This window comes from Coccidioides immitis, assembly GCF_000149335.2.
Source record: "Coccidioides immitis RS genomic scaffold supercont3.5, whole genome shotgun sequence".
Taxonomy (NCBI): domain Eukaryota; kingdom Fungi; phylum Ascomycota; class Eurotiomycetes; order Onygenales; family Onygenaceae; genus Coccidioides; species Coccidioides immitis.
The window spans coordinates 839882-864130 of NW_004504307.1; the positions used below are offsets into that span (position 1 = coordinate 839882).

Below are 24249 nucleotides of genomic sequence, written 5' to 3' on the forward strand. Positions count from 1 at the left end.
ATGTCTTGATAGCAGGTGTCTGGCATGATCACATTGCCACTCTCTTCTCTTCTCTTCGTCCATTGTTCCTGGGAACGCTCAAAGTGGGAACCTGCGCTATCTTGACTCGGTAGCAATAGTCTGTGGCAGTGATGTACGTGTCCCCAGCATGTCTTGCCTATAAACCTAGCCTTTTTCTGTCTCTATGATGATCAAAAATGGTTTTTATTGGATGTTAGACTACTGAACACCTTTGCGGAGAACCCAATCAATCTGATCCTTGAGACTTTCCATGAACAACGTTCCGGAACACTTCTCTCTTGTGCAGGTTACTTCCCTTGCTAACTTGCGACACCGCTAGAGACACCTGTACTAGGACGCAAACACCAATATGTGTGGCATTCTCGCCTTAATCCTGGCAAGTGCCTCGGCGTCTGCCAGCGTTGACCTTCATGAAGCCCTATACTTGCTCCAACATCGCGGCCAGGATGCATGCGGCATATCAACCTGCGCTTCAGGTGGACGGATATTCCAATGCAAGGGAAATGGCATGGCAGCAAAGGTCTTCCACGATGGTGCTCGTGTCGCCGACCTACCCGGTTTCATGGGCATCGCACATCTCAGATATCCCACGGCGGGCAGCAGCGCGAATGCGGAGGCCCAGCCTTTCTACGTTAACAGTCCCTATGGTATCTGCCTGGCGCACAACGGGAATTTGATCAATGCCATTGAGCTTAAGCGATATCTCGACTACGAGGCTCATCGACATATTAATACCGATAGTGACAGCGAATTGATGCTTAACGTCTTTGCGAATGAGTTGAACGAAACCAAAAAGGTCCGTGTTAATCATGAAGATATTTTCACGGCCTTGAGTAAGATGTATGAGCGGTGCGAAGGTGGATGGGCGTGCACAGCCATGTTGGCCGGTTTCGGCGTTCTTGGATTCCGTGATGCCTATGGCATTCGTCCACTTGTCCTTGGGTCCCGGCCCTCCGCGGATGGATCGGGGATGGATTACATGATGGCATCAGAATCTGTCGCCCTTGACCAACTCGGTTTCTCTAATATCCGCGATATTCAGCCAGGCGAAGCTGTCATTATCCAAAAGGGAGGAGAGCCGGTGTTCCGCCAGGTTTGCCCTAAGAAGGCCTATGCACCTGATATCTTTGAATATGTCTACTTTGCCCGCCCTGACTCCGTCATAGACGGTATCAGCGTGTACCGGAGCAGACAACGGATGGGTGATAAGCTCGCTCAGCGTATCGTCGACACCTTGGGCCCCAAGGCCATTGAGGAGATTGACGTTGTCATTCCAATTCCCGAAACATCCAACACATCCGCCGCCAGCGTGGCGCGATTCCTAGACAAGCCATATTGTCAAGGCTTTGTCAAGAACCGCTATGTATTCCGAACATTCATCATGCCTGAACAAAAGGCTAGACAAAAGGGTGTCCGCCGAAAGCTAAATGCCATGAAGTCCGAATTCAAGGGCCGAAATGTGCTCCTAGTGGATGACAGTATTGTCCGTGGCACAACTAGTCGTGAGATCGTCACAATGGCCAGAGAGGCTGGTGCGAAGACGGTGCACTTTGCCAGCTGTGCGCCTGCAATTACGTAGGTCAACTCCTTGCTTCTTTCTTCGGTCTGGATTTGCTGACATAGCCCCTAGCCATGCTCATATCTATGGCATTGATCTTGCTTCGCCACAGGAACTAGTCGCCCATAACAGAGACACGGAGTCAGTTGCAGCACACATTGGCGCTAACACTGTGATCTACCAGACCCTTGACGATCTCAAAGACGCCTGTGCCGAGATCTCCAAAGAAAATGGCCTTTCAGAGCCCACTAAGTTCGAGGTTGGCGTCTTCTGTGGCCATTACGTCACACCCGTTTCAGAAGGATACTTCGACCACTTGGAAAAGGTCCGCGGCGAAGGACGCAAATTCAAAGTCGTGGAATCGGCTCGTAAGGCTGTCCTAAGGGGCGTTGCGAACGATATGGAATTGCAAGTCGCTGCAAATGGTGTCCAGTTAGATCAAAACGGCAAAGTTGTCCCATCAATAACGGCAAGTGATCCGGCAAAGTCGACGAATTCCGCTCATCACCGTGATGAGGAGGCAGATCATACCCCCCAGGTCAAGGACCGTATGGATATCTCCCTACATAATTTTGGTGATTATACCTAGGCTAGATTTAAACAAAGATTTTGTGTGCTCTTCTTGAGGATCTTTGTTTGATCGTTTTGTCTCTCTTGGCACGAACATTATTTAGATTTCTTATCCCTTGCATAGGGTGGAATAGGTGATGGCATTTGAGGGTGCTTGACTCATGTGTTGTTTTGTTTCATTATTCAAGTGCTGGCTAATGTTCTCATATTCAATACTAATGTGTATTGCATGTAATGAGACCGCATTGTTCCTATTCTATTGTACATACATGGTTAAGTCTTCACGTTCACAAGTCCCGATCGTCACAAGTTTTTTGACTTCGCGCAAAATGTGGTTCAACGGTGACAAAAAGTCAATAGGTACCTAAGGTTATTGGTGATTGATGACCGGTCCTATCTAGTGGTTAGATGGGGGGGGTTTAGTGTGGGTGATCACCCAGGTTGCTGCCTGGTTACTGCCAAGCCGCCAAATAACCTGTTTGGACCAGGGAGGGTGGGAGGTATATTATATAATCAGTACAGCATGATCAAGATCACCAATTCAGCTCCATCTCAATCTATTCTGTATTGTACAGGAGCTTCTGCTTCTGATGAATCTACATTAATTGACATACTCTCTGCAACACTAGACAGCATGGCCACTCCAACTCTGAACAGCCAGTCTGTTCTGATGGTGGAGATGAAGACATGCATACAGCATGCACTTGATAGTACCCTGGATGCCTGACCAAAAAAGATCTGGATGCAGTATAAGTTATACCAGAAGAAGTAAAGAGTAGATATCTGTATTATATATATTCTCTTGTTAATTCTTGCTCTCTTCTGTCCTGTTCTTATATTATACAAGACATCTGCATTGGTCTGGCTGACACTCTCTGGCTTCTACTTGCTAGCATTTCTGCTGGATGAAGAGCTTCCAGAATAAAGAGCTGATGACAGAGCAGAAGCTGCTCTGGTTTCTGTCTGAATATGTAGTTGGCCATTCAGTCAAAAGATTCTACTATTTCTGCAACTGTACAAATAAGAATGGAGAGCCTGTTGTGCAAATCCTGGGTTAATCATTTATCAAGATCTACAAGGCTGCAATTGTTAATCTCTGGAGCTATCAACAGAGCTATTATACAAACTCTTACCCCCATTTAGTTAGCCAGGCCATTCAGATTCTGCTTGAAATTCATTCAAGACAGAAGTATGAACACAAGAAGACAGAGTTTGTGAATTACAGTACAGGAATCCTGCTGAATGAATATTATAAGAAGAATATTATACAGCTGGTTGAGTACTGCTGGCAGAGCTGGTTAGAGTTCAAAAAAGATCAGTCAGTAAAGCCACATCTTCACACTGCAGTGAACTTTCTAATAGACTACAGCATGCTTCTCTACAGTAAATTCTACTGTATGATACAGCTGGCTGATCTCTTCATTCTGGAGCTAACAAATAAAGGTCTAACCTCTTGCTTTCTCATGATTTTAATTATGAAAAATGGCAAGACTAATCAGATGAGCCAGATTAAGTATGCTATAGTAATGCATCATCACAATTTCTTGCTCTGCACTATAATACAGACAGTCTTTTATCTCTTCTATTAATAGAACATTATACAAGAGCCACTACTTCAGTTCCACAATCATCAGAACTGGTACCAGCTGTATCTGATCAAGAGAGATGATATGAGAAAGTCTCTGTTATACAAGATTCAGCTGGACTGAATTCAACACATCTATAGTGAAATAGAGCTTTCTGGCCTGAAGAAGATTCATGCTGGATAAGCTGCTAGAGTCAGGCATGCAGAGCAGGTTGAAGTCAGTAAGAGTCAGATTTACTATACTGAAAGATGAAACAGTAATACTCTCAGCTAGTACTATCTGACTAACATCTTCAGAAAGTTTATATAGGCCATGACTGGCTTTGACTTCTGCACACCTGGGAACTTCTACCTGCTGTAGACCAGAATGCCTGTGTCTGAGTCACTGAAGCACACTGTCTGGCTCTGGATTGACAACTGAATGTGGTGATTTGAGTTATATAATGTCCAGAACTCTAACTCCTGTCTTTAGAGATTAGAGCTGAGAAGATTTTCAGATCAGAGTGATTCTTGAAATCAGTTCAGAGAATCTTCTGCTGTACAGCTGGATAGAGATGATCTGACTGCTTAAAAGTTTCTATATCTGCTTTATCATCTTTATATAGTTCTTCTGCAGGATTCTGTCATTCTTTAGTCTCTCTTCTCTGGCCACTCTTTATGAACCAGCCCTGTATTTATAAGAGAGAACTATTATTAGTTTGCAGAGATAGTCTGAATAGCCAACACTTACAAAGAGAAGCTGTATAAAATACAGCTGCAGCAGACAGTATCTATAATAATAGATCAGCTGCATATTATACAGCAGAATCTGAATGTGGTCTGTAATCATTTATATACTGTTCTGAAAATAAGACTGTAAAAAATTAACAACCAGTTAGAAATACTAATCAGTAAGCAGATTTCTTTTCTTGTACAAGCATTTTCTGCTGATTAAAGAATGATGACAGCAGCTGCTGTTTTTAAAGATAAAGATAAAGAGAGAGACAGTAATTCTACAGCATTCAGAGAAGTATAAGCTTCAGTCTGTTTATTAGAGATAGCTTCAGCCTCTGCTAGTGCCTCTGTTTCAGTTACATACTAGCTTTCTCATACAATCACTACAGTTTCAGATCTGTAGCAGAAATGGATAGTTGATCTGAGAGATGACTCTTTAGTACAGAGTCTAGATGTCTTGTACAGAGTAAAATAATAGCCAGATGATACAGAGAGAATGTTCTACAGCAGAAGAAAGATAATCATTGATTATATTAATAGACAGAGATAGAGAAGTGCCAGTAGCAGTACTGCTGTAGAGGAACTAGAGCTTGTACAGCAGTGTGGGAAGCTCAGTTTGAACAGATTATTCAGAATGCTGCAAGTGAAAAAGAAACTGTTCTGATTCTTATTATGGCAAACTCTGTTCATTATATCCAGCATAGCCTGTCATATAATAGAAAGATAAAGAAGAAGAGATGCTGAATACATGATGATAATTTGCTTGGCTTCATCTCTTAGTTTATTTATATACATTATACCAATACACTGTACAGCAGGTAGTATCAGAATTAGTAAACAGTAGATTAAGTATCATCTTGACAACAGATTTTCTTTTCCTTTCTTTCTTCTCTTCTCTTCTCTTCTCTTTTCTCTCTTTCTTTTACTCTAAGTCTGTTTATTAGAGTCTTTATTATTATTATTGCTTTGCTTCTCTCATGAGTCTTTCTGTAGATTATACATCAGCTATCATCCATCAATCATACAATAGCAAGCTAACTGACTCACAGAACAATTTCACAATTTTATATCACTATAATATTCTCCACTGCTAAGATCTCTGCTCATCTCTTTTCTCTCTCCCTCTCACAAATCTGAGAAAGAAAATGTCTGTACAGCTCTGTATGTTGGTGGAATATAAGAAGAAGATGCTGACTTGTTAATATAGAGTGCTTGTTTGATGAACCTCCTCTCACTCTGATCAGATAAAGTAGAATCTTGCTGAAGCTGCTGTCCAGACTCAAACTGATAATTAATCACTCTGTCTCTTTATTGAACAGAATCAGCTGGCTCTGTATACTTACTTCTCTCAGTTACAGCAACTGCTTGCTCAACCAGAAAGAAATATGAAGTTTATTCTTGAATAAATCTTTCTCTATCAGATTAATATATACTGCTAGTTGTACATTAATGCAATTCTGATTCAGTCATGTAGAAGAACTTTATACTGAAGCAGTATCTGCAACAGATATACAGAGATGAAGCTCATAATCTCATTCTTATTGTGCCACTGTATATATAATTACTTTAGAGATGCATGCAGAAACTGCAAATGACCAGACTATACATTCTGCTGCTCTCTACATAACAGGTCAGAATCTGCAGTAAGATATAATAATAGAGAATCAAGTTTGTACAGAGCTGCTGATCATCTACATATATTAGACAGCAGAGTCAGTCTGAAACTGTCTCTTGTCTGCTTAATTCTTCTTCTTGAGAGTGAGACAGCAAATAATTTCATTTATATTAAAATCAATTTTCTTCTGCTCTGCTCTGGAGATTTACCATTGATCTTTCTGTACAAGATTAAGAAGTCTGAGAAGCCAGAGAATGACTTTCAGAGTAATTCTATTATCTTAAACTAGATATGTATAGATTTTCTTTTCTGATTTATCTGCTTTCTTTCTTTTCTTTATAATTTTTCTTAACTGCTCTTGTCTAGTTATACAGGTCTTGTATACAGCATCTGAACATGGTTTGCACTTCTATATAGTGTTCAGGACCAGTATCAGAGCAGCATTACAGCTGCATCAGGTGCTGGTGCTGAGCAGCACTGCTACACACATACTCTGTCTCATACAGGATAGAGAATAGTATAATCATACTATGTAGGCATCTAGCTATCTACAGAATCTATATTTGTCTGCTCTACAGGATCTTCTCTGAGATCCCCAGCTGCTGACCTGAGCTATTACAGATGGTTGGTTGATTGTCTGATGGGTGCACCCCAATACTGCTGTTCCAGCTGTATGGTGCTGTCTGAAAGACCTCTGTAATAAAGAACTCTTACTGGTTCAAATGGCTGACTCAGCACCACCCTCTGTACCAGCTAGTATGCAACTGTCAAGATAACCATATGATGCCAACCCCCCAGAAAACCTGGTTATTTTTGCAGTCTTGCTGACTAACCCCCTGTCTAACCAGGCTACATGGGGCGCCTGGGTAGTAACCCGCCGCAACCTGCCACCCAGCTAACATATGCTATGTTATGATTCAGGGTCCAATATCACCAGTACCACTATTGCGGCCATAGAAGTTACCCTTGCCCAGGTGGTATAGACCAATGGGACCTGTAAACTGGGCATGCTTGTGACGAGCCTCTCAAAGGGGAGTTTCCCTTGGAACAGCTATACTTTAGAAACATCCTACAATACCATCAGAGCCAGGGACCCGTGGATACCGATCAGTATCCCTATAACCTAAACCCCATACCCATAACCTCAGGTGTCCCATATGACCAATGTGAGCATCGGCCATGCGAACCGGCTTACAGTGTTGACGACATAATATCATCACACAAAGGCAGCTTAGGGGGAAAATCAATTTTTGGGCGTGGACTTAGGTTAAAAATCGTCCATTAACTTACACACTATATTTGCTTCTCGACTGCCCAGGACGACAACGCCCACGGACACGATGGTACAACACGCTGGCACATCGCAATCCAAACGGAAGCGTCGTGAGCCAGACTCAGTCGGGTCAGCGAAGCCGCCCGCTAAAAGGCAGCGAAAACCCTCCAAGAAAGTGGGAGATGCTCCAGCCAAAGTCATCGATTTGCCGCATAACTTAGGTACTATAACTGTACCTGAACTAAATAGAGGTGAAGGGGCCCCCAGTCAGGACACCCAGCCGAACGGAGCCGCCTCTAGCGAATGTTATTCAGCAAGCTGGACAGCGATGAATGTTTCTACTCGAAGCTCTATGCGAACCCCTTCTTCACAAGACTCGCAGCAGAAATCCCAACCACGGCAACTTGGTATTGACGTCGAAATCGCGGCTGCTAGTCCCGCGGCGGTGAAGGGGAAAGCGGCGACGACGCCCAGGACAAGCCGGCGGAAAGCTCGGCCAGTGTTCAATGAAACTCCCTTCCCAGAGTGGGCATATCCTACGGCCGAACAGTGTGAAGAAGTTTCACGCCTTTTAGCCACGGTTCACGGAGAAGTCAAAGCGCCAGCAGCGATACCACTGCCGTCGCTGACAATATCAGGATGTGGAGAAGTGCCAAGTGTTCTCGATGCCTTGATTCGCACCTTCCTTAGTGGTGCGACCACCGGCAACAATTCTGCAATGGCGTTCCAGGGCCTCGTCAAGAAATTCGGTGTTCTCCAGGATGGTGTGGGCAAAGGGAGTGTGAACTGGAACAAGGTGCGGGAGGCCCCAGTGCAAGAAATTCGCGATGCTATAAAGAGCGGTGGTCTAGCGGATACCAAGAGCAAACATATTAAAGAAATACTCACCATGGTATTTGAGCAAAACATAGCGCGACGAAAGGATCTTGTCGATGCAAAGCAAGGGGGCAACGAGACCGTCCATCTTTCAGATGAACACATGTTATCCCTGGATCACATGCACGGCTTATCCAAAGATGAGGCGATGCAGGAGTTTATCAAGTATCCCGGAATCGGCGTCAAGACAGCAGCCTGCGTCGTACTGTTCTGCCTTCGTCGGCCATGTTTCGCCGTGGACACCCACGTCTTTCGGCTTTGTAAGTGGCTTGGGTGGGTTCCGCCGGAGAAGGTCAATGAGATTACGGCTTTTAGGCATCTTGAAGTGCGAGTTCCCGATCATCTCAAGTACTCGCTTCATCAACTATTTATATTCCATGGAAAGGAGTGTCCAAGGTGTCGGGCTATAACTGGCGCGACAAGTCAAGGCTGGGAGAAAGGTTGTGTTATCGATCACTTGGTGAAGCGGACAGGTAAAAGAAAGGGGAGCAGGTCCGGTCTTGTTCAAACCAAATTGGCTGTGTGAGAGATGTATCTTTTCGATATTGCTTCGCATAGTTAGCACTTTGGCAGCGTTTTGAACATCTTAACAGAACTAAAAAAGACCCTGGCTGGAGCTGGGACTTGGCTTTCGATAGATCCGAGCTGCGGAGTATCTCCATCCACGAGCTGTTCATCTAATTGGATAGTTATTGTTAGGACTCCTTTTCATGTCAAGATAAGATTCACTCCGTAGTTACTCCGTACACGTTGCCGGATTTTTCTTTTACCCCTTTTTCCTTATGCGTAGAGGCCGTAACGACGGGGAGACATCTTGCATTAGTCGGACTCCTCCCTACAATTTCATTGCCAGGCTAAATATGGGCAATTCGTCCTAGCCGATATGCCGCGCGGAGCAGATTACGGAGACTTTCAAGCCCCCCCCAGCGCTCGGGCGGCCGGAGGGAGAGAGGGACGGCGGAGAGGAGATGCTTGGCGCTGTCCGGCTTAGTTGGGTCTTGGCACTCAACTGCCCCTAACCGCATCCGGAGCGATGGCACTTTTGGGCTTTTGAGCTTCGGCGGCCAGGGATTGCAGCGAGAAACACCATAGGGGTGTGGTCGCTCAGCGTCACTTCGGGGGCAGAGATCTCAGTCCATAAAGGATGGAGGCCCTTCAGTCTCTCGCTAACAAGTGCATGGGCTGCAGTCTCGCACAGATACTAAGCTCCGGCTCCATACTGCTTGCTACCTGGTTCGCCGTCCGCCTCGCTTACAGGTACACGCTTGCCCGGAGAGAACGCCCGGTTGATTTCTCGGTGCCCATTCCACCCGAACTATCTCCCAGCTGGCAAGGCAAAACATGGAGTGAAGTTGGAGACGCGGACAGGGAAATTCTTGAGGCACAGTCTTTCGGGGTATGCACACGACCTTTGTCCTCTTTGGGGAGGATGGAACCTCAGTTCTAACGCCGGGTTGCTGCATAGGAGTTCGGTCCATCTAAGATCCTCAGCTACTGCCCCGCTGATGGGCGACTCCTTGGCGACGAAAACGGGGTGAAACCAGCCTCACCAGAGAAAATTGACCTTGCGGTTCGACGCGCCGTTGTTGCCCAGCTGAAATGGAAACGGACAACTTTCGCCGAGAGGAGAAGAGTGTTGAGGACATTGCTAACGTGTGTACTGCGTGCATTTTGCCTTCTATGGTCTGGTTGGTGAAATGCTGACGTGCACGCGCTGCTAGATACATCCTCGCACATCAAGATGAGATTGTCACCGCCTGCTGTTTAGATTCTGGGAAAACAAAGGTGGATGCCTGTTTTGGAGAAATCCTTGTCACTGCCGAAAAACTGAAATGGACTATTGATCATGGAGAGGAGTCTCTTCGCACCGACTCCCGGCCTACAAACTTGCTGATGATGTACAAGAAGAATACGGTTCGATATGAACCCCTGGGAGTTATCGCAGGCTGTGTCTCTTGGAATTATCCCTTCCACAACTTCATCTCTCCCGTCATCAGTGCGATTTTTGCCGGGAATTCAATCATCGTGAAGCCTTCGGAACATACAGCGTGGTCATCCATGTTCTTCTACAACATTATTCGCGAGGCGATTGTGAGCTGCGGCCATTCGGAATATCTAGTTCAAGCCTTGATGTGTCTACCCCGACATGCCGACGTGTTGACATCTCATCCGAAAGTCAATCATATCATTTTCATTGGGTCCCGTCCCGTGGCACATGAGGTGTGCAAATCAGCAGCCAAGTCTCTTACCCCTGTGACTGTTGAGCTCGGAGGAAAGGATCCAGTGATTGTGCTCGACGATGACTCCACGCTAAAGGACATATCGAGCGTCACATCAATCCTTATGCGAGGTGTTTTTCAGTCGGCGGGCCAAAATTGCGTCGGCGCGGAGCGGATCATTGCTCTTCCTCGTGCCTACAATAAAATACTCGAGACCGTCACGCCTCGAATAAAAGCACTCCGCCTTGGTTCTGTGCTTCTGGAATCTAGGGAGGACAAGAGTGACGCCAGTCACAAACCCCACACTCCCGATGTTGGAGCTGTTATTTCTCAAAGATCCTTCGACCTTCTTGAGGCCCTAATTTCGGAGGCTGTTGGCCAAGGAGCTAAACTCATCTGTGGTGGGAAACGATATAACCACCCCAAGTATCCCCACGGCCATTACTTCACCCCGACTCTCCTTGCGAACGTTGCGCGAGAGATGAGAATTGCGCAAATGGAACTGTTTGCGCCCGTGTTCCTTCTCATGCGGGCTACCGATGTATCAGATGCCGTGAGCATTGCTAATTCTACGGAATATGCCCTTGGAGCGAGTGTTTTTGGACACAACAAACGGGATGTGGAATACTGTATCTCCAATCTCCATGCGGGTATGGTGGCAGTGAATGATTTTGCTGTTTATTATGCCGTTGGACTGCCATTCGGTGGGCTGAAAGGCAGCGGATACGGCCGTTTTGGCGGTGCAGAAGGGCTGAGAAACCTGAGCAATCTCAAAGCCGTATGTGTCGATGGATGGCCCCTGATCCAGACAAAGATACCTCCGACTTTGGATTACCCGATTCAAAAGGGCGAAGGCATTGGAAAGGATGGCCGAGGTGCATGGGAGATGTGTAAAGGGGTCGTGGAAACGGGGTATCATCCCTCGCTCGGTGGTAAAGCCAGGGGCATACAAAAGATTCTCAAAAATATTTGAGGCTTTATTTTGAAATCAACTACAAAGACTTTTTACTTCTCCACTTTTGAAGAGTTTATTTTTGGGACAGAAGCGCCCCTATCTCTAATAGCAGGTATTTAATTGAGATAAAGAACCAAAAGTTGGAAATGTATCATTTTGAGCTAACACCGGGTACAGAGGTCATACTACTTTAGGCACAAAGAATTGGACATCGCTCAAATATATACTTCAGAGGAGAATCACCGGAAACAAGAAGACCGGATTGGGTATCGCGTGGCTAATTCGCTTCTATCATCGACATCATATACCGCACATATGTCCAGAGCGAGTGTTCCTCCTATTTAGAATATGGGATGCGTTTTTGGAATTATTTAAAGCACCCGCTCTGAGTGAGGCGTGTATTTAGACAGTGCGCATAGGTCTCCGGCCCCAGCGGTGCCGACGCCCAACTCCGCCGGTTGAGCGTGTCCGCCGTCTCGAGTACCAGCCGCAGGTTAAGCAGGAGATGATGGCGCTGAATATCGACACGACACCGCCGATGATTGCGGTGAGGATGGATCCGATGCCTTGGACAATGGTCATGAGGCAGTCACCAATGGCGTGAAACTGTAAGGTTAAAGATTAGCTGCAAATCATGCAGGTCGAATTTTGGGGCCCGGGGGAAGCCGTACGATTGATACTATTGCACCCATGGTTGGCTTGTGGGAAGGTGTTTTTTTAGGCTTCTATCTCGGGGTTCTCTTGAACACTAATTTATTGGCGGGAAGGTTCCTTAATGGTATTGATCACTTGCTGTTGGACAGAAAAAAGGTAAAAGAAATTTTCCATCTCGTTCGAACCTGTCATGAATATATAGTCTTTTTCGGGCAGATATCTACTCGCTACCTATCGGCTTTACAAGCGCTATTTTCTTGATCGAAATGACGATGTCTGGGAATATTTCCTGATTGCGTAGCCCTTCACCTTTGCCATTCACAGGGGCCGTGATCACTCGCTAGGAATGGAAACTTGTTCCTGGTCAACGAACGGCAAGCAGCATCAGCCACCAATGACGCCGAAACCCTGCTATAATCCCCATGTTCCATGCGTAAATCTTCATGATGTCAAACTCCGCACCGTTTCCTTGTTGCCAAACGTTTCTTGAATCCCACGTTTGACAGAAACACCTTTATGACGTCATGGCAGTTCGGCGCCATGACACTTGACCAAAAGAGGTTTAGTGTCATAGCTGTCATCTAACGTCGCGTGATATCATTACATAATATTATATTCAGCCAATGAGAAAGCAAGTTCTTTAGTAGCTGCAAACATGACAAAGTTTCGAAACTCTATTTGCGTCAATGAACAAACAAAGCAAACAAGCCTAATAGGGCAGGCATAAGTTTTGCACAGAGTCCAACGTGAGAACAGCGACGCTCGTCTGCCCCTTTTCGCTTCTTTCAACGACCGTCCCGGCAGACGATTCTCTAGCTTGTTGGCTCGTCGAGAGTCTGGGCACTGGAGAGCAATTGTACACTGTTGCAGTACCAGGTGCCATCCATCCATGCCGAAGCGTTGATGTCTCACGACTATTACAGTGTAACTTGGCGAAACCCGTGGGGACAAAGTTGCTCCAAGCTCCCATTTTCAAGCTGACTATGTGAATTGACTGGAAGCAGCTATGGGCCGGGTATCAAATGGCAGTATCAAACTCCCGGCGTCAGATCTTACGCCTGTTAAGATTCGTGGGAAGAAGAAAAGACCAAGGAAGCAGTTCGACGGCGTGGAGGTGGACGGGGATCGATCAACCCAAGAAACGGATCCCAGTCGCGAATCATCGGTTTTTTTTGAGAAAAGGGGTCCAAGGAAGAAGCGAAAGGATAAAAATAAAACCTCCAAACCCCGGGAATCAAAATCTTCAATAGGGCAACTCTCCCTACTCGAATTGCTTCCTGTTGAACTAATTCAACAGATATTTATAGAATGCCTGGAACTCAACTTGCCCCGCGCGTCACCCCACTTGGCGGACGTTTTGTCCACAAGCTGGGTGTACAGTGGGTTGATCATGCTGGCGTTCTGGAATGATCCGGCGCGAGAAGACGACGATTCACAAGACACCATAAGGAGAATGTTTCGACCGTTCCGATATATCCCGATGGACAATCTCGAGCGCCAGCTATTCCAGCTGTCAGTTCTTAGCTGCCGATGGTGCACGCAGGAACGCATTGAAGCTTTGATTAGGAGGATGACCAAACTGTCGTTACATCGATGGATTTCCATTTCAAAGCACAGAGTGACATCCCACTTCGATTTCGATGCCATGGCAGAATCGATTGAACGCGGCCATGGCACCGTACACCATCTACGGTACCTTCAAAATGTCCCGCTCCCGTTTACCCCCTCTCTCGAAATCAATAACCTTGAGACTTTGAGTCTACTTCCTCTTCAATTTCCAATATCAGTGCTAGCATTCCCTGATAAGGTCCTGCGTGGGAGTCCATGGACGGAATCAAAGGTCCGATTCTTGGAATTTCTCTGGCAATACGTCATGATCGCGGAGAATAGGTTGGAGTTCTGGCTCACGTTTGCTTCCCGAGAATCAATACAAGAGGGAATCCATTCCGCTATTTCGGAACATAACCTTCGCGCGTTGCGTGATATATTAGCGTTGGATGATTCTTGTTACCAGTCTCATGACAACAGGCTGCACCAAGTTCTTAAACCTTATCTCCTGCCGGAAGAATATTTTATAATAGCTTCGCGCCAGGGGGAGTATGCTACCGCTATCCTGAGGCTTCTTGTTCGCGCAGCGCCACTATCAGTTCCGTCGGATGACCCTGAACTCACAGAATGGGCGATAAAGTCACAGAATAAACAGAATGTATTTGGAAGTTGGCTAATACAGTATATGAGGGACGTTCCGGTCCTCGCCAAATCTGAAGATACGGTCTTCAGTGAAGGCTGTCCCCAGCCGACTCTGCCACTTTACGGCTGGGATTACAAGGCTGTGTTTGGCGTTGGGCGGCTAAGTTGGACTGCTGAGTTGCTGGAAACAGTATATAAAAAGTGATCAATTTGGATATCACTTCCATTACTTTTACGCGAAGAAGATGTTCTGCGTCATATAATTCTTGCTTCGCTAATTCTCCAAGGATGGCTTCGGAAAAAAACCATGCTGAAAACAACAGCCCAATTCAAAGGGGCATCGAGAGTAGATACTGTCCTCCATCCAGGCAAAGCATTTTCATAAATGATATCGCCCAAGGGATCCACCACATAGAAACGAAATGCCCAGTGATCATCGTCATCGTTATCATTGTCGTCATCATCGCTATGAAAGAAAGGAAAAAAGCAAAGCAAAGAGAGAATATCACCAGATCACGATTTGTCAAATTTCTCCACCAGCTTCCATATCGAGTGGTCCGTCTGCGGTATCTCACCGCGATGCTCGGTGAACAACAATCTCAAAAAAGGATCGTTGTGTATATTCTCAGGCTGAGCACACCGAGCCGCCACTCTAAAGATATTCGATCTAACCGGCCAACGTAGCGGGTACAAATATATCTTGACTCGAATATGCAACTCCAGGAGACGTCGAAACGTCTCGAAGTCACGATCGATAACCAGTTGGCGCAATATCCCCTTCGATCGTTCGAACTTACCATCCTCGTCGATGTACGCCTCGTTCGAGAGAAGGGAAAGAAGTTCAAGTTTCTCCTCCGTCCATGGGCTTCTGAGAAGGTGGTCTGGCATCCGGCAGGGATGCGTGGTGCTGCAGCAGGGTAAACGAAAGAGATCGGTCTCGTGGAAGACGGGGCTACGTTCTCTGATCTGCACGGAGCCGAAGTTGAACCAGATTGCGACTTTGAGGTGTTCACCTGTGTCTGGATGCCTGGCGCTGACGATAAGGTCACCTTTCCCGCGTTTGCCGTGGGTGGCATTGCTGTAGCGGTCCATGGTTTCCCAGTAAGGGTCCAGGTTGTCTAGCCGCGCACGGTCTTGTGGAGAGATGATTAGGTCGGAGCATTTCTGGCGAATGATGTGTTCGACGTATTCTCGCTGGCATTTGCGCATGAGGGAGGCGGTGCACCACTGACATCGTAATATCTCCGTCTGCAGCTCGGTTTTTTGGTCCGCATCAAGGGAGAAGTAGTGTGCTGGTAGGAATGGATGGACGAGCACGCCGCTGCTAGACGAGGGATTGGCGCTGCTGAACGCGACCCGGATTAGCCAGGTATATATGACCTCGTTGGAGAGTGCAGCTGCGATATGTGCCGACGCTCGAGGGAAGTTGAATTCTAGGCTAAGGAAGAAAATCTTATGGATCAACTCGACTGGAAGCCTTTCTATGGGCGCCCGGGCATCGGTAGGTGAAGACATGCCCGACCATCTCCCGCCGGCTGGATTAGGTGGCGAGTGGAGAGCCATCTGATCTGCAGTAGCTGTGTGCACCTACATACAAAATATGACCTGCTATTAGGGCCGTTGGGCCGGTGGGTTTGCGATCGAGTCTCCGACGGAATGGACACTGGGTCATAAAATATGCGTTGGACACCAGAGAGTTGGGAGAACTAAGAATTTAAGGTCTGATCGCATCCACGGCCACCAAAGCTTGAGATCCGGGCCCGTTGAAAACAGGCTGCTGGCAGAAAGATGATCAAGGCAGTCGAACGAGGCTGACCAGGCGAGAGAAGGGTGCATTGCCTCGTCCCGTAGGGTTATAAGATTCATCGCCAACCTTATATGCGTGCATGCGTTTGGAGATGAAGCCGCAAGTCTTGTGATGCGCCCATTGCGGGGTCCTAGATTCCACTTTTAGCAGATCAAAAAGTGTAAGTCAAAAAACAGAGATGAAATAAAAACCTTATGGGCACCGTGGGGGGAGGTTGGAGAAGTACATAAGTAATCAACAGCAAGCCAGAACGGTCGTGTTATGGATTTGAGAGCCGATTCGACGGTGGCAACACGTCGCAGCATATGACAAGGCTCTCGATTCTCAAGCTACCTTTCTGGGATTAGAGGTGCAAGCATCCGAGTCCTTCTTTTCTCTCGTCCACCTCGGTGCAGAAGCGAGCCGGAAAAGCCCAGAAAGCCTCCTTTTCCCGCTCTCGTGTCGTATTGTGGAATTTAACTTTGCACTTGAAGTTGCTGCGTTGGCCTCATGCCATGGCCTAAGAGCGGATGGCGGGAGCCACAATAGGAATGTCGAGCAGGAGACTAAAGAGCGATCCCGGCACGGAGGGGTGAACTGCAGCAGGGACCCCCAGTGGAAAGACAGAAAAGCGTAACAAGTCAGAAGAGGACGGAGAGAACGGCAGGCAGAAGAGCGCAGCGTCGTACGCCTTTCTGATCGGCTCTGAAACGGAAAATGAATAATATCTTATTAAAGCAACGATGATACCTGACCCAGGATCCCGGTAGCTTAGTCGTCATGGACATGCAGGTTGTCGGCCTGGCGCGAAATAGGCTTCGCTACCGAGACCGGGACGCTCTAATCAAGCGGGAAGAGGAGACGGGAAAAAAAGAAAAGAAAAGGAAAAGCAAAAGCAAAAGCGCAGAGAACAACCCGAAGACCTGGGAATTCGCGACCCGAGGCCTTGGGATCTGGCACGTCTGCTAGAGGGCGAGCCGTCCGGTTTGCTGCAAGGATGCCAACCACCCAAGGAATACGACGAACCTGACTGTCGGGTCGCCGGTTGACTTCCCACGGACCATCGCCGCGGGCCGGTCGTCTCGCAACCGTGAAGGACGCCTGTGTAGCCGGTGGAAAGTATGTGATGCGCAGGACGATGGGCTGCTGCAGGTCGCCGATTGCGAGTTCGGTTAAGGCGTCACGAAAATATCTCACCGCCAGCCGCCCTTTCACCCTGATTGCGGCATGGGGTACTCCGTACGGACGACGCACATTGGCTCCTCTACTGCCGGTTGCATGGTCGACGCTGCAGGATGGTGGATCTCGGAGTTCTGCAATTCGACGGAATTAATGTCTTGCTTAGTTACGGAGTATGCGTCCTCCGTACTCCGTAGCTGGTGGTCGTCTCCAACCACGATGCCTTGCCTAGCCGGGCCCTTTACCTAAACAGGAGAAGGATGTCGCTGCGCCGGAAAAGCAATTATCGATGTTTCCAACCTGAAGAATACGAAATACAGGATTCAGCCTGCCTGCCAGAGCACCTTGGAAGGCGGCCACAATCTCGCAGAGGCTGTGGAGTGTTATTCCTCAGGCATGTGAAACTCAATTGCCCGAGATCAATGTGAATGGTTTCGTTTTGTTTTAAGTATCCAGTTAACTAGCTACATAGTGAGTCAATCGCGCCGCTCTGCCGTTGGGCCTATGGAGCAAGGACACCCGCAATGTCTTCTGCCCGTCCAACCAAGTAACTTCAGCGGCAGACGCAGCAGTCATAAGAACACGCACACATCTACCAATACTTCCAGGCGATCATATATGGCCAAGAACATTCACAGAGCGTCATTGTGGCTTTTACTTTCAAGCCCGTTGAACTGCTCCTGTTGGCTGGTCTCCCACTAGTGTGATGTCAGGCCGGAAGCAATTGAACGCCGAGAGCCTATATTCGGGCAAAGGCGGCCCATTCAAGAGCGGGACTGCTCTGCTTCGCTACGAAGAAGTCTCATGACTCCCCATATACGGAGAACTATGTATGCACGAGTCATGAGCAATTTCTCAAGGCAGCTGTTCCATTTCGAAATCTTAGCAGGATCCACACTCATTCTACGAAGGATGCGCGTCATATTTGCGGGGAGTCTTCAATTCCTCACTGGTGAAGACTACATAGCGGTCATGAATATACGTCTTTTTGAAGCTTTTGCACGGCGACTTTCCTGGTCGTTAGGACTTCCTTGGATCAACGGGGAAATATTGAGTGCTCGACCGCTTGCCGGCGTGTTAACCACTCACAGAAGTCTGGGCTAAATCTAGAGCGTCATTTTGAGAGGCTTAGGGTTTCTGTTCGGTCTGACTGTGCACGTTTGGGTACCATACCCGGAGTTCGCTTCCAGTCAGCGGCCACCCGGTGGCCACCCTCCAAATGTAAATGCCTCCAGTTGTCAGTAGGCGTACCGGGTTGCGGGTTTGTATGGTGGGTGTGGAACGATCGTCGGAACCGGGGAGAGCACAAACCTCCGCGGAATGCCCATCATTCGCCGCAGATCATCAATTGGGCTGTTGTATGCCCGACGAGACGAGGGCCGAACGGCCCGCGATCAGACGTGAGTTGACTTGCGTCAATATCGCCAAGTTACCCCATGCCGCAAGCGAACAAGAAGAAGCGGGAGATCAGCATATCCACCGCCAGATACGACTCTCTCAAGTCTTTCTCATTCTTAGCACGCACGGGCGGAAATGCTATCCCTTTCCGCGATCAACCACGTGGTGACCAGCGGGCCGTGGGTTGTCTTCATAGTAACAATGCCTATACTCCCTATATCCTGGCGATTCGAGCCCAACAAACTGCGGGTTCCGGCAAGCGAAGCGAGATGTGCGTGTTTTTCCCAACAGGGTATGATTGTATGGAGCCAAGGAATTAGCTTAATAGCATGCCATCTTCTAAAATGACTTTTACTGGTGTTGGATATGTGAATGAACCTTGGTTTTGTATGTGACTTCGTATGTGACTTCGAGATCTCCAAGCATAGCCGCTACAATGACTGCCACCCTGTCAGTTTTTGAGTCTCAACTATGATTCCACATGTCGCTAAATAGCACGAAGTCCATTCAAGGATCATAGGACCCTTCAGCAATCGGGCACGCTTTGCCCGTTTAGGAGTATAGAAAAAGAAACAAACTTCTAATTCAAAAAGAATTTATTCTATACAGTTCCAGGGACCTAATCTCTCTGGAGTAAACGACGGGCCGAAGATTCTGCTTATCTCGTATATTGACATTTTTACACAGTCGGAATGAACGCTTGACCCAATAAAGGCGTACCAGTCGTTTAAAGGAAGGAGAGATCGCCATATTTCTCCTATAGAAACAGGTCAGCATCTAGGATGGGCGAACTATGCATAATACCAGCGATGACGAACCTTGTAGCCTGGTGGCATCCAGATACCCCTCTTCACCAACTCAGCGGTCTTCTTCTCAATCTCAGGTTGAGCAGTGACAACGTCGTCCTAGAGGCGCAGAAGACGTGCTTAGTAACTACGATTCCAACTGTACTAATCGCAAAACCTGATCAGGTAATACATACCACAGTGAGATCCTCCCATGGTCTAGCAGTCTCAATGTTCTCCAAGGTCTTCTCCAAATACTTCAATTCCTCTTCAACCTTGCCCTTGGTGGCCTCGGCGCTAGTAACGGCCTGGGCCTCAAAGGCCTCGATGGCCTTCAATTGGCGGTTGACATCGTATGTCTGGGGCTTGAAAGACTTGAACTGCTTCTCGATCTCGTCCACGATGGCCTTGTTCTTCAGGACGGAGCGGTAATGCTCAAAGTCGATAGTCTGGGGCGCCTCGGAGAGGGTCTGCACCTTGCGGCGGGCATCATCGTTGCGTTTCTTGAAGGCCTGGAGCGAAGTGGCCGTGCCGCCCCGGAGACCGAGGGAGCTGGCGACCTTGGTCCAGTCGAGTTTGAGTGCTGCGCTGCGCTGGAAAGATCGGAAGCGAAAACGTCAGACTTTGCATCCAAACGGTTCGGGAAAATATGCATAGCAAATCGCAAGGTTCGTTCACTTACTGCTACAGCCATTGTGACGGTGGATGGGGGGGGGATTGGGGTTCGAATGGTGGTTCCGATTGACCAGACGTTGATGAGAGAGATTGTTGTCGCTGCATTACCGATTGGTGAGTCACGTGATCCACTGTTCCGAGTCTTGGCGCGAAACAAACCACAATCGATATGATGGAAATGGGAGAAGAGTTGAGAGACAGGATGCTGATGTGAGGAAGAATTTTTTTTATCTTGTAAAATTCATTCGGATGCTGTTCAACTAGACGACTTTTTGAATCCGATGATTTACAGGCGCCCCGTAGAGATCCATTTATCACGAAGCCAATTAAAAAAAATGGTAGAAAGAACGAGCAGCATACGAAGATGTCCCGTCAGCTCCACGACGGATCTTCTCATACGCTTAGAGCCATGATAGAGTTGACGATGTCGTTATCGTTCTCTTTGAGAGCCTTGATAGCCTTTGATCTGGATACGTTGGCCTGCGCCATGACCAATTCGATATCCTTGGCCTCAAGACCAGTCTCATCAACCTCACCCTCTTCCTCCTCCTCCTCTTCCTTCTTTTCAGTCTCAGGAGCCTTGCCCTTGCCGAGATCGATGTGCTCGTGGCCAGCGTGTTCTCCGTTTCCGGCAGCCTCTGCGGCAGAGAGCTGTTGGGCAGCGGATGCTTGGGCCTGGGAGTTCAAGTCCTCGATCTTGGCTTCACCGAAGATGCTATCAACACCGTCAGTAATTTGTCCAATCAACTAAACACTATAAATATTAGACGGGTGCGACATACATCCAGGTATTGCTGGAGGGGGAGCGGTACACGTCTGGCTGGTTGATGACAAAGAGGATCTATCGAAAGCCAGTTAGCAATTGCCAAAACACCAGTCGCAATTTATCGGTTAGCCCTTACGTTCTTGGGGCGGCGAAGGGTAACACGAGTGATTCCGGGAACGTGCTTCAATCCCAACTTGCCAATTGCCTTGCGAGCCTTCTTTTCGTTGCGGGAGTGGACAGTAATGGCGGCACCGCCTGGGATGGTTGGCTCCTCAGCAGCCTCAGCCTCGGACTCAGAGCTCTCGCCAGCATCTTCAACAGTGGTCTTTGGGACTTCCTCGTCAGGAAGCTCTTCTACTCGTGGGTTCGCCATGTTGTTTTATGGGCTCCAAGCTACATCACAAAAGTTAGGTCACCACACAAAAGTCACGCTCAAAACATGGCATGATTTCAAATTCACACACAACAATCAATTGAATAATGAGAGCTAACTTACTGGAACTGTAAAAAAGGAGTGAAAACGGAGAAGTATGAAGGTAGTTGTCGTGATGCTATGAGGTTATCTGAGGATGTGTGAAAGGTGGTTCAGTCTGCTTTGGCTGGAGGGCTTTTGGGGTCTTGCCGAATCTCGTTTAGCGAGGTTTTACCCCAAAAGTGCTATATCCGCGCCCTGGCAGAACCACCATACCCATGAACATGTATGACTACATCACGTATCTGGGTCTGGAGAGATATAGAAAATAGCAAGAAGTTGTGGACATGTCATATTCTTTTGTTTTTTTCGTGAATTCTACAGCATTTAATGCAAATTGTAATCACATTGCTACAAACCATACCCACAGGCGCCAGAAAGCACACCAGTACTGGTATTCCTAGACAGGCAGAAGTAGGAAGTTGTCAAGGAACATAGCCATTTATTCCGATTCATTAAGAAAAGATTTTGGAAAAGTCGCAGTTCTCAATATCGGAATGACATTGATTCCAGCTGTATTTGTTTGAATGGAAATCGAGCGACCTCCAACCATTAGGAGAAGCCCTTTCTCCATTCCCTCAGCCTTAGCATCGCCCTCATCACATTCACGAAGCTGCGCGGACCTTAGCTTGTGCCTTCTGCACCTCGTAGCGAGCCTATAACATGTCATTTATTAGCCAACTGCACTCTCATTCGCGATCTCCATTTACTCGAGAAAATGCGTCATAGCTCTTCCCGCGTGTAAGGGTATATGGGTTGTACGGACCTGCTTCTTCAGTCTCATAACCTTGAAGCGCTCGAAGTCGGTGAGGTTGCGTCTCCGTTCTTGCTGTTCTCTCTTCTTCGCATAGTTGCTCTGTGCCCACTTGGCGTCGATCTCAGCCTTCTCCCACAACTTCTTGATGGGTCCTGTGCCAGCAGCGCGCGGGAGTTTGGGAATGGTGAAAGGAGTCAAGGAGACGTGAGCGAGGGCAATTGCGTGACGAGGAACGACATTGTTCTCTTTGCCTGAAGGACCATCGACCAGAACCTAAAAAATTCGCAAACATGATCAGAACTCGCCCTTCCCAACCCGGACGTTTCTCATTTCTAGTCAAAGACATACGCGCTTATGGTCGATAATCTCAGCAATAACAGCCAATTTTCCCGCATAAGGACCGCTCCGGATGAGCACAACGCGGCCCACCTCAACGAGCTTCCATGACGAGGCCTTGATATCGATCTGAGCCATGGCGAAGGCTTCCTGGGAGGACAAAAATCGTCAGTCGTGGGGAAATTGAAAGGGCGCACAAGGCACGGGGTCGCTCACAATCCACCGGTCTAGTTTGGCGTTGGAAAGGGTGGATAGATGTCGGATTGTCGTTGTCGATATAATGTATCGCGAATTTCGGGAGTGGCAGCGTCGCCCACAAAACCCTCCTCGCTTAACCCTAGGGCTTCCGTTCTGGGTTTAGCGCATTGTCCCCAACTCCGCGCCAGTATTTCTTGCTGTAAAATCTTTTTTCATCATCTTTTCATCTCGACTTTTCACCGTGTCAAGGGAAAAAAATTTAATAATAATCCCCTGCAACCCACGGTCTATCATGTCGCTTACTTGCTAACCGGTGAGTGTGTTTTGCTAATGCTCCTTCACTCCCTCCTTGCTCCAATGATGCGGTAATTTGCGGTTGAACCATCCGCTGTGAAGCTCTCGCCTGGGTTTCTCATACAGCGGTTAGATAATGATAGCCATTTCTTACATATTCTGAATACGGCCTTGGCTTGATATCTGCTCTTCTCGGATCCTTTTTGTTCGAGTTTAATGACTGACTTGAACTTCAGTATTTAGGCTATTTGACCCAAACCATCCAACCTTCGCAGATTCGTCCTGTACTACCCCCAGAGGCAGCTTGCATGCTCGACATCTTTGTTCTGTACCTGGGATTAGGAATGAGTGTCAAGGAATCCTTTTCTAGATCATGAATGAGAAGCTGTACTGCTCCGGTTACTGAAAAAAGGTACATACGGCCTCCTCGTGTTTTCTATCTCCATCTTGTCCGTGATGACACCCAAACGCACTAGATAGTAGTTGATGCCTTCGGGTAATGATATCTCCTGTTTACACCAAGATCGCTGAGGACAAATGCACCTGATACCTATAGTTTTCATTTTTCATTGGCGAATTTGACGCTGACAATATCAACCAGACTTCTAGGGAACTGCTCTTTGATTTTAGATGTCTGAACAAGCCATGTCGGGTATGCTTTTTTCATCAGGCGTACCCGGACACCATCTATGATTAGTTTGTAACTAATCATGCTTACGATGGTTTTAATCAAATTTGAATTTCTTGATGCGCTTCAAACTTTCTGTATTCATGTGCCATTTTCCCCAACGAGATCCAGAGCACCTTTCTATGCAGAAATACCAATTTTGATGTACAGAAATGATTAATGAGACGTATTCCACAACCTTTCAATCCTAGCTTACGACAAGGTCACCATCAGCTCTTGCTGAATGGCAACTTCGTACCCCGATGTCTCTATTCCTCTTGCTATTCTTGAAGCAACCTCGTACAGGATTGTTTCACTACGACTTTCCAACTTGGATCTTCAGCAATTTATCATGCACTATATTCACCGGCTGCCTATTTTATGGCTTCCGGGATATGCTCGCACATTATCCCCCCCAACTGCTCATTGTGCAATCCACGACCGCTACCCATGCTGGCGATGTCGATAAGGGCCGGAGCATGTCTACGTTGCCCAGACCGTATCCTATACCAACAATCTTGACTGTCCCAGTTGTCTGAGGTAGCAAAAATAGGGTTTATATTAGACCTGATGTGTTCCCCTCTGCAGTATGTGCGCGGTATATCCCGTTCCCCTTTGTCACCATCCGTCCCCGTGACTTTGGCTTCTTGTTTGAGACAACACTTTAGCGCACCCACAAAGGTGCTCTTCATATTTCTCATAAAGT

The 24249-nt window shown here is 47.4% G+C and overlaps 11 protein-coding genes across 11 annotated transcripts; 4 read left to right on the forward strand and 7 right to left on the reverse strand.

Moving 5' to 3' along the window:
- CIMG_10140 (amidophosphoribosyltransferase) lies at nucleotides 1-2504 on the forward strand. Its single transcript, XM_001239117.2, has 2 exons — nucleotides 1-1596; nucleotides 1652-2504. Exons 1-2 carry the CDS (start codon nucleotides 371-373, stop codon nucleotides 2166-2168), a joined length of 1743 nt encoding a protein of 580 aa, XP_001239118.2. The 5' UTR covers nucleotides 1-370; the 3' UTR covers nucleotides 2169-2504.
- A 4490-nt stretch (nucleotides 2505-6994) lies between these two features.
- Nucleotides 6995-8913, forward strand: CIMG_10143 (HhH-GPD family base excision DNA repair protein). The gene has a single exon (XM_001239120.2). It carries the CDS (start codon nucleotides 7404-7406, stop codon nucleotides 8736-8738), a length of 1335 nt encoding a protein of 444 aa, XP_001239121.2. The 5' UTR covers nucleotides 6995-7403; the 3' UTR covers nucleotides 8739-8913.
- Nucleotides 8914-9313: 400 nt separating this feature from the next.
- On the forward strand, nucleotides 9314-12279 carry CIMG_10144 (oxidoreductase). Its single transcript, XM_001239121.2, has 4 exons — nucleotides 9314-9608; nucleotides 9681-9865; nucleotides 9934-11498; nucleotides 11564-12279. Exons 1-3 carry the CDS (start codon nucleotides 9357-9359, stop codon nucleotides 11402-11404), a joined length of 1908 nt encoding a protein of 635 aa, XP_001239122.2. The 5' UTR covers nucleotides 9314-9356; the 3' UTR covers nucleotides 11405-11498; nucleotides 11564-12279.
- Nucleotides 11557-12462, reverse strand: CIMG_10145 (uncharacterized protein). Its single transcript, XM_001239122.2, has 2 exons — nucleotides 12058-12462; nucleotides 11557-11992 (listed from the first exon to the last, which is right to left on the reverse strand). The coding sequence occupies exons 1-2, from the start codon at nucleotides 12076-12078 to the stop codon at nucleotides 11789-11791; spliced, it is 225 nt and encodes a 74-aa protein (XP_001239123.1). The 5' UTR covers nucleotides 12079-12462; the 3' UTR covers nucleotides 11557-11788.
- Nucleotides 12463-13046: 584 nt separating this feature from the next.
- Nucleotides 13047-14435, forward strand: CIMG_10146 (uncharacterized protein; the record flags this gene model as incomplete). The annotated part of the gene is made up of 1 exon (XM_001239123.2): nucleotides 13047-14435. One exon carries the CDS (start codon nucleotides 13047-13049, stop codon nucleotides 14433-14435), a length of 1389 nt encoding a protein of 462 aa, XP_001239124.2.
- A 308-nt stretch (nucleotides 14436-14743) lies between these two features.
- CIMG_10147 (uncharacterized protein) lies at nucleotides 14744-15793 on the reverse strand (the record flags this gene model as incomplete). The annotated part of the gene is made up of 1 exon (XM_001239124.1): nucleotides 14744-15793. One exon carries the CDS (start codon nucleotides 15791-15793, stop codon nucleotides 14744-14746), a length of 1050 nt encoding a protein of 349 aa, XP_001239125.1.
- Nucleotides 15794-16787: 994 nt separating this feature from the next.
- CIMG_13550 (uncharacterized protein) lies at nucleotides 16788-17841 on the reverse strand (the record flags this gene model as incomplete). Its single annotated transcript, XM_004444615.1, has 5 exons — nucleotides 16788-16856; nucleotides 17043-17329; nucleotides 17386-17440; nucleotides 17496-17568; nucleotides 17792-17841. 5 exons carry the CDS (start codon nucleotides 17839-17841, stop codon nucleotides 16788-16790), a joined length of 534 nt encoding a protein of 177 aa, XP_004444672.1.
- A 1184-nt stretch (nucleotides 17842-19025) lies between these two features.
- Nucleotides 19026-20111, reverse strand: CIMG_10149 (ATP synthase subunit D, mitochondrial). Its single transcript, XM_001239126.2, has 4 exons — nucleotides 20061-20111; nucleotides 19576-19971; nucleotides 19412-19498; nucleotides 19026-19350 (listed from the first exon to the last, which is right to left on the reverse strand). The coding sequence occupies exons 1-4, from the start codon at nucleotides 20070-20072 to the stop codon at nucleotides 19321-19323; spliced, it is 525 nt and encodes a 174-aa protein (XP_001239127.1). The 5' UTR covers nucleotides 20073-20111; the 3' UTR covers nucleotides 19026-19320.
- Nucleotides 20112-20263: 152 nt separating this feature from the next.
- Nucleotides 20264-21390, reverse strand: CIMG_10150 (nascent polypeptide-associated complex subunit alpha). Its single transcript, XM_001239127.2, has 4 exons — nucleotides 21316-21390; nucleotides 20956-21212; nucleotides 20836-20894; nucleotides 20264-20768 (listed from the first exon to the last, which is right to left on the reverse strand). The coding sequence occupies exons 2-4, from the start codon at nucleotides 21190-21192 to the stop codon at nucleotides 20447-20449; spliced, it is 618 nt and encodes a 205-aa protein (XP_001239128.1). The 5' UTR covers nucleotides 21193-21212; nucleotides 21316-21390; the 3' UTR covers nucleotides 20264-20446.
- A 184-nt stretch (nucleotides 21391-21574) lies between these two features.
- Nucleotides 21575-22646, reverse strand: CIMG_10151 (60S ribosomal protein L14). Its single transcript, XM_001239128.2, has 4 exons — nucleotides 22601-22646; nucleotides 22397-22534; nucleotides 22058-22321; nucleotides 21575-21947 (listed from the first exon to the last, which is right to left on the reverse strand). The coding sequence occupies exons 2-4, from the start codon at nucleotides 22520-22522 to the stop codon at nucleotides 21897-21899; spliced, it is 441 nt and encodes a 146-aa protein (XP_001239129.1). The 5' UTR covers nucleotides 22523-22534; nucleotides 22601-22646; the 3' UTR covers nucleotides 21575-21896.
- A 274-nt stretch (nucleotides 22647-22920) lies between these two features.
- On the reverse strand, nucleotides 22921-24235 carry CIMG_12513 (uncharacterized protein; the record flags this gene model as incomplete). The annotated part of the gene is made up of 6 exons (XM_012358387.1): nucleotides 22921-22985; nucleotides 23144-23208; nucleotides 23297-23385; nucleotides 23553-23580; nucleotides 23761-23859; nucleotides 23949-24235. The coding sequence occupies 6 exons, from the start codon at nucleotides 24233-24235 to the stop codon at nucleotides 22921-22923; spliced, it is 633 nt and encodes a 210-aa protein (XP_012213810.1).
- Nucleotides 24236-24249: the final 14 nt, after the last annotated feature.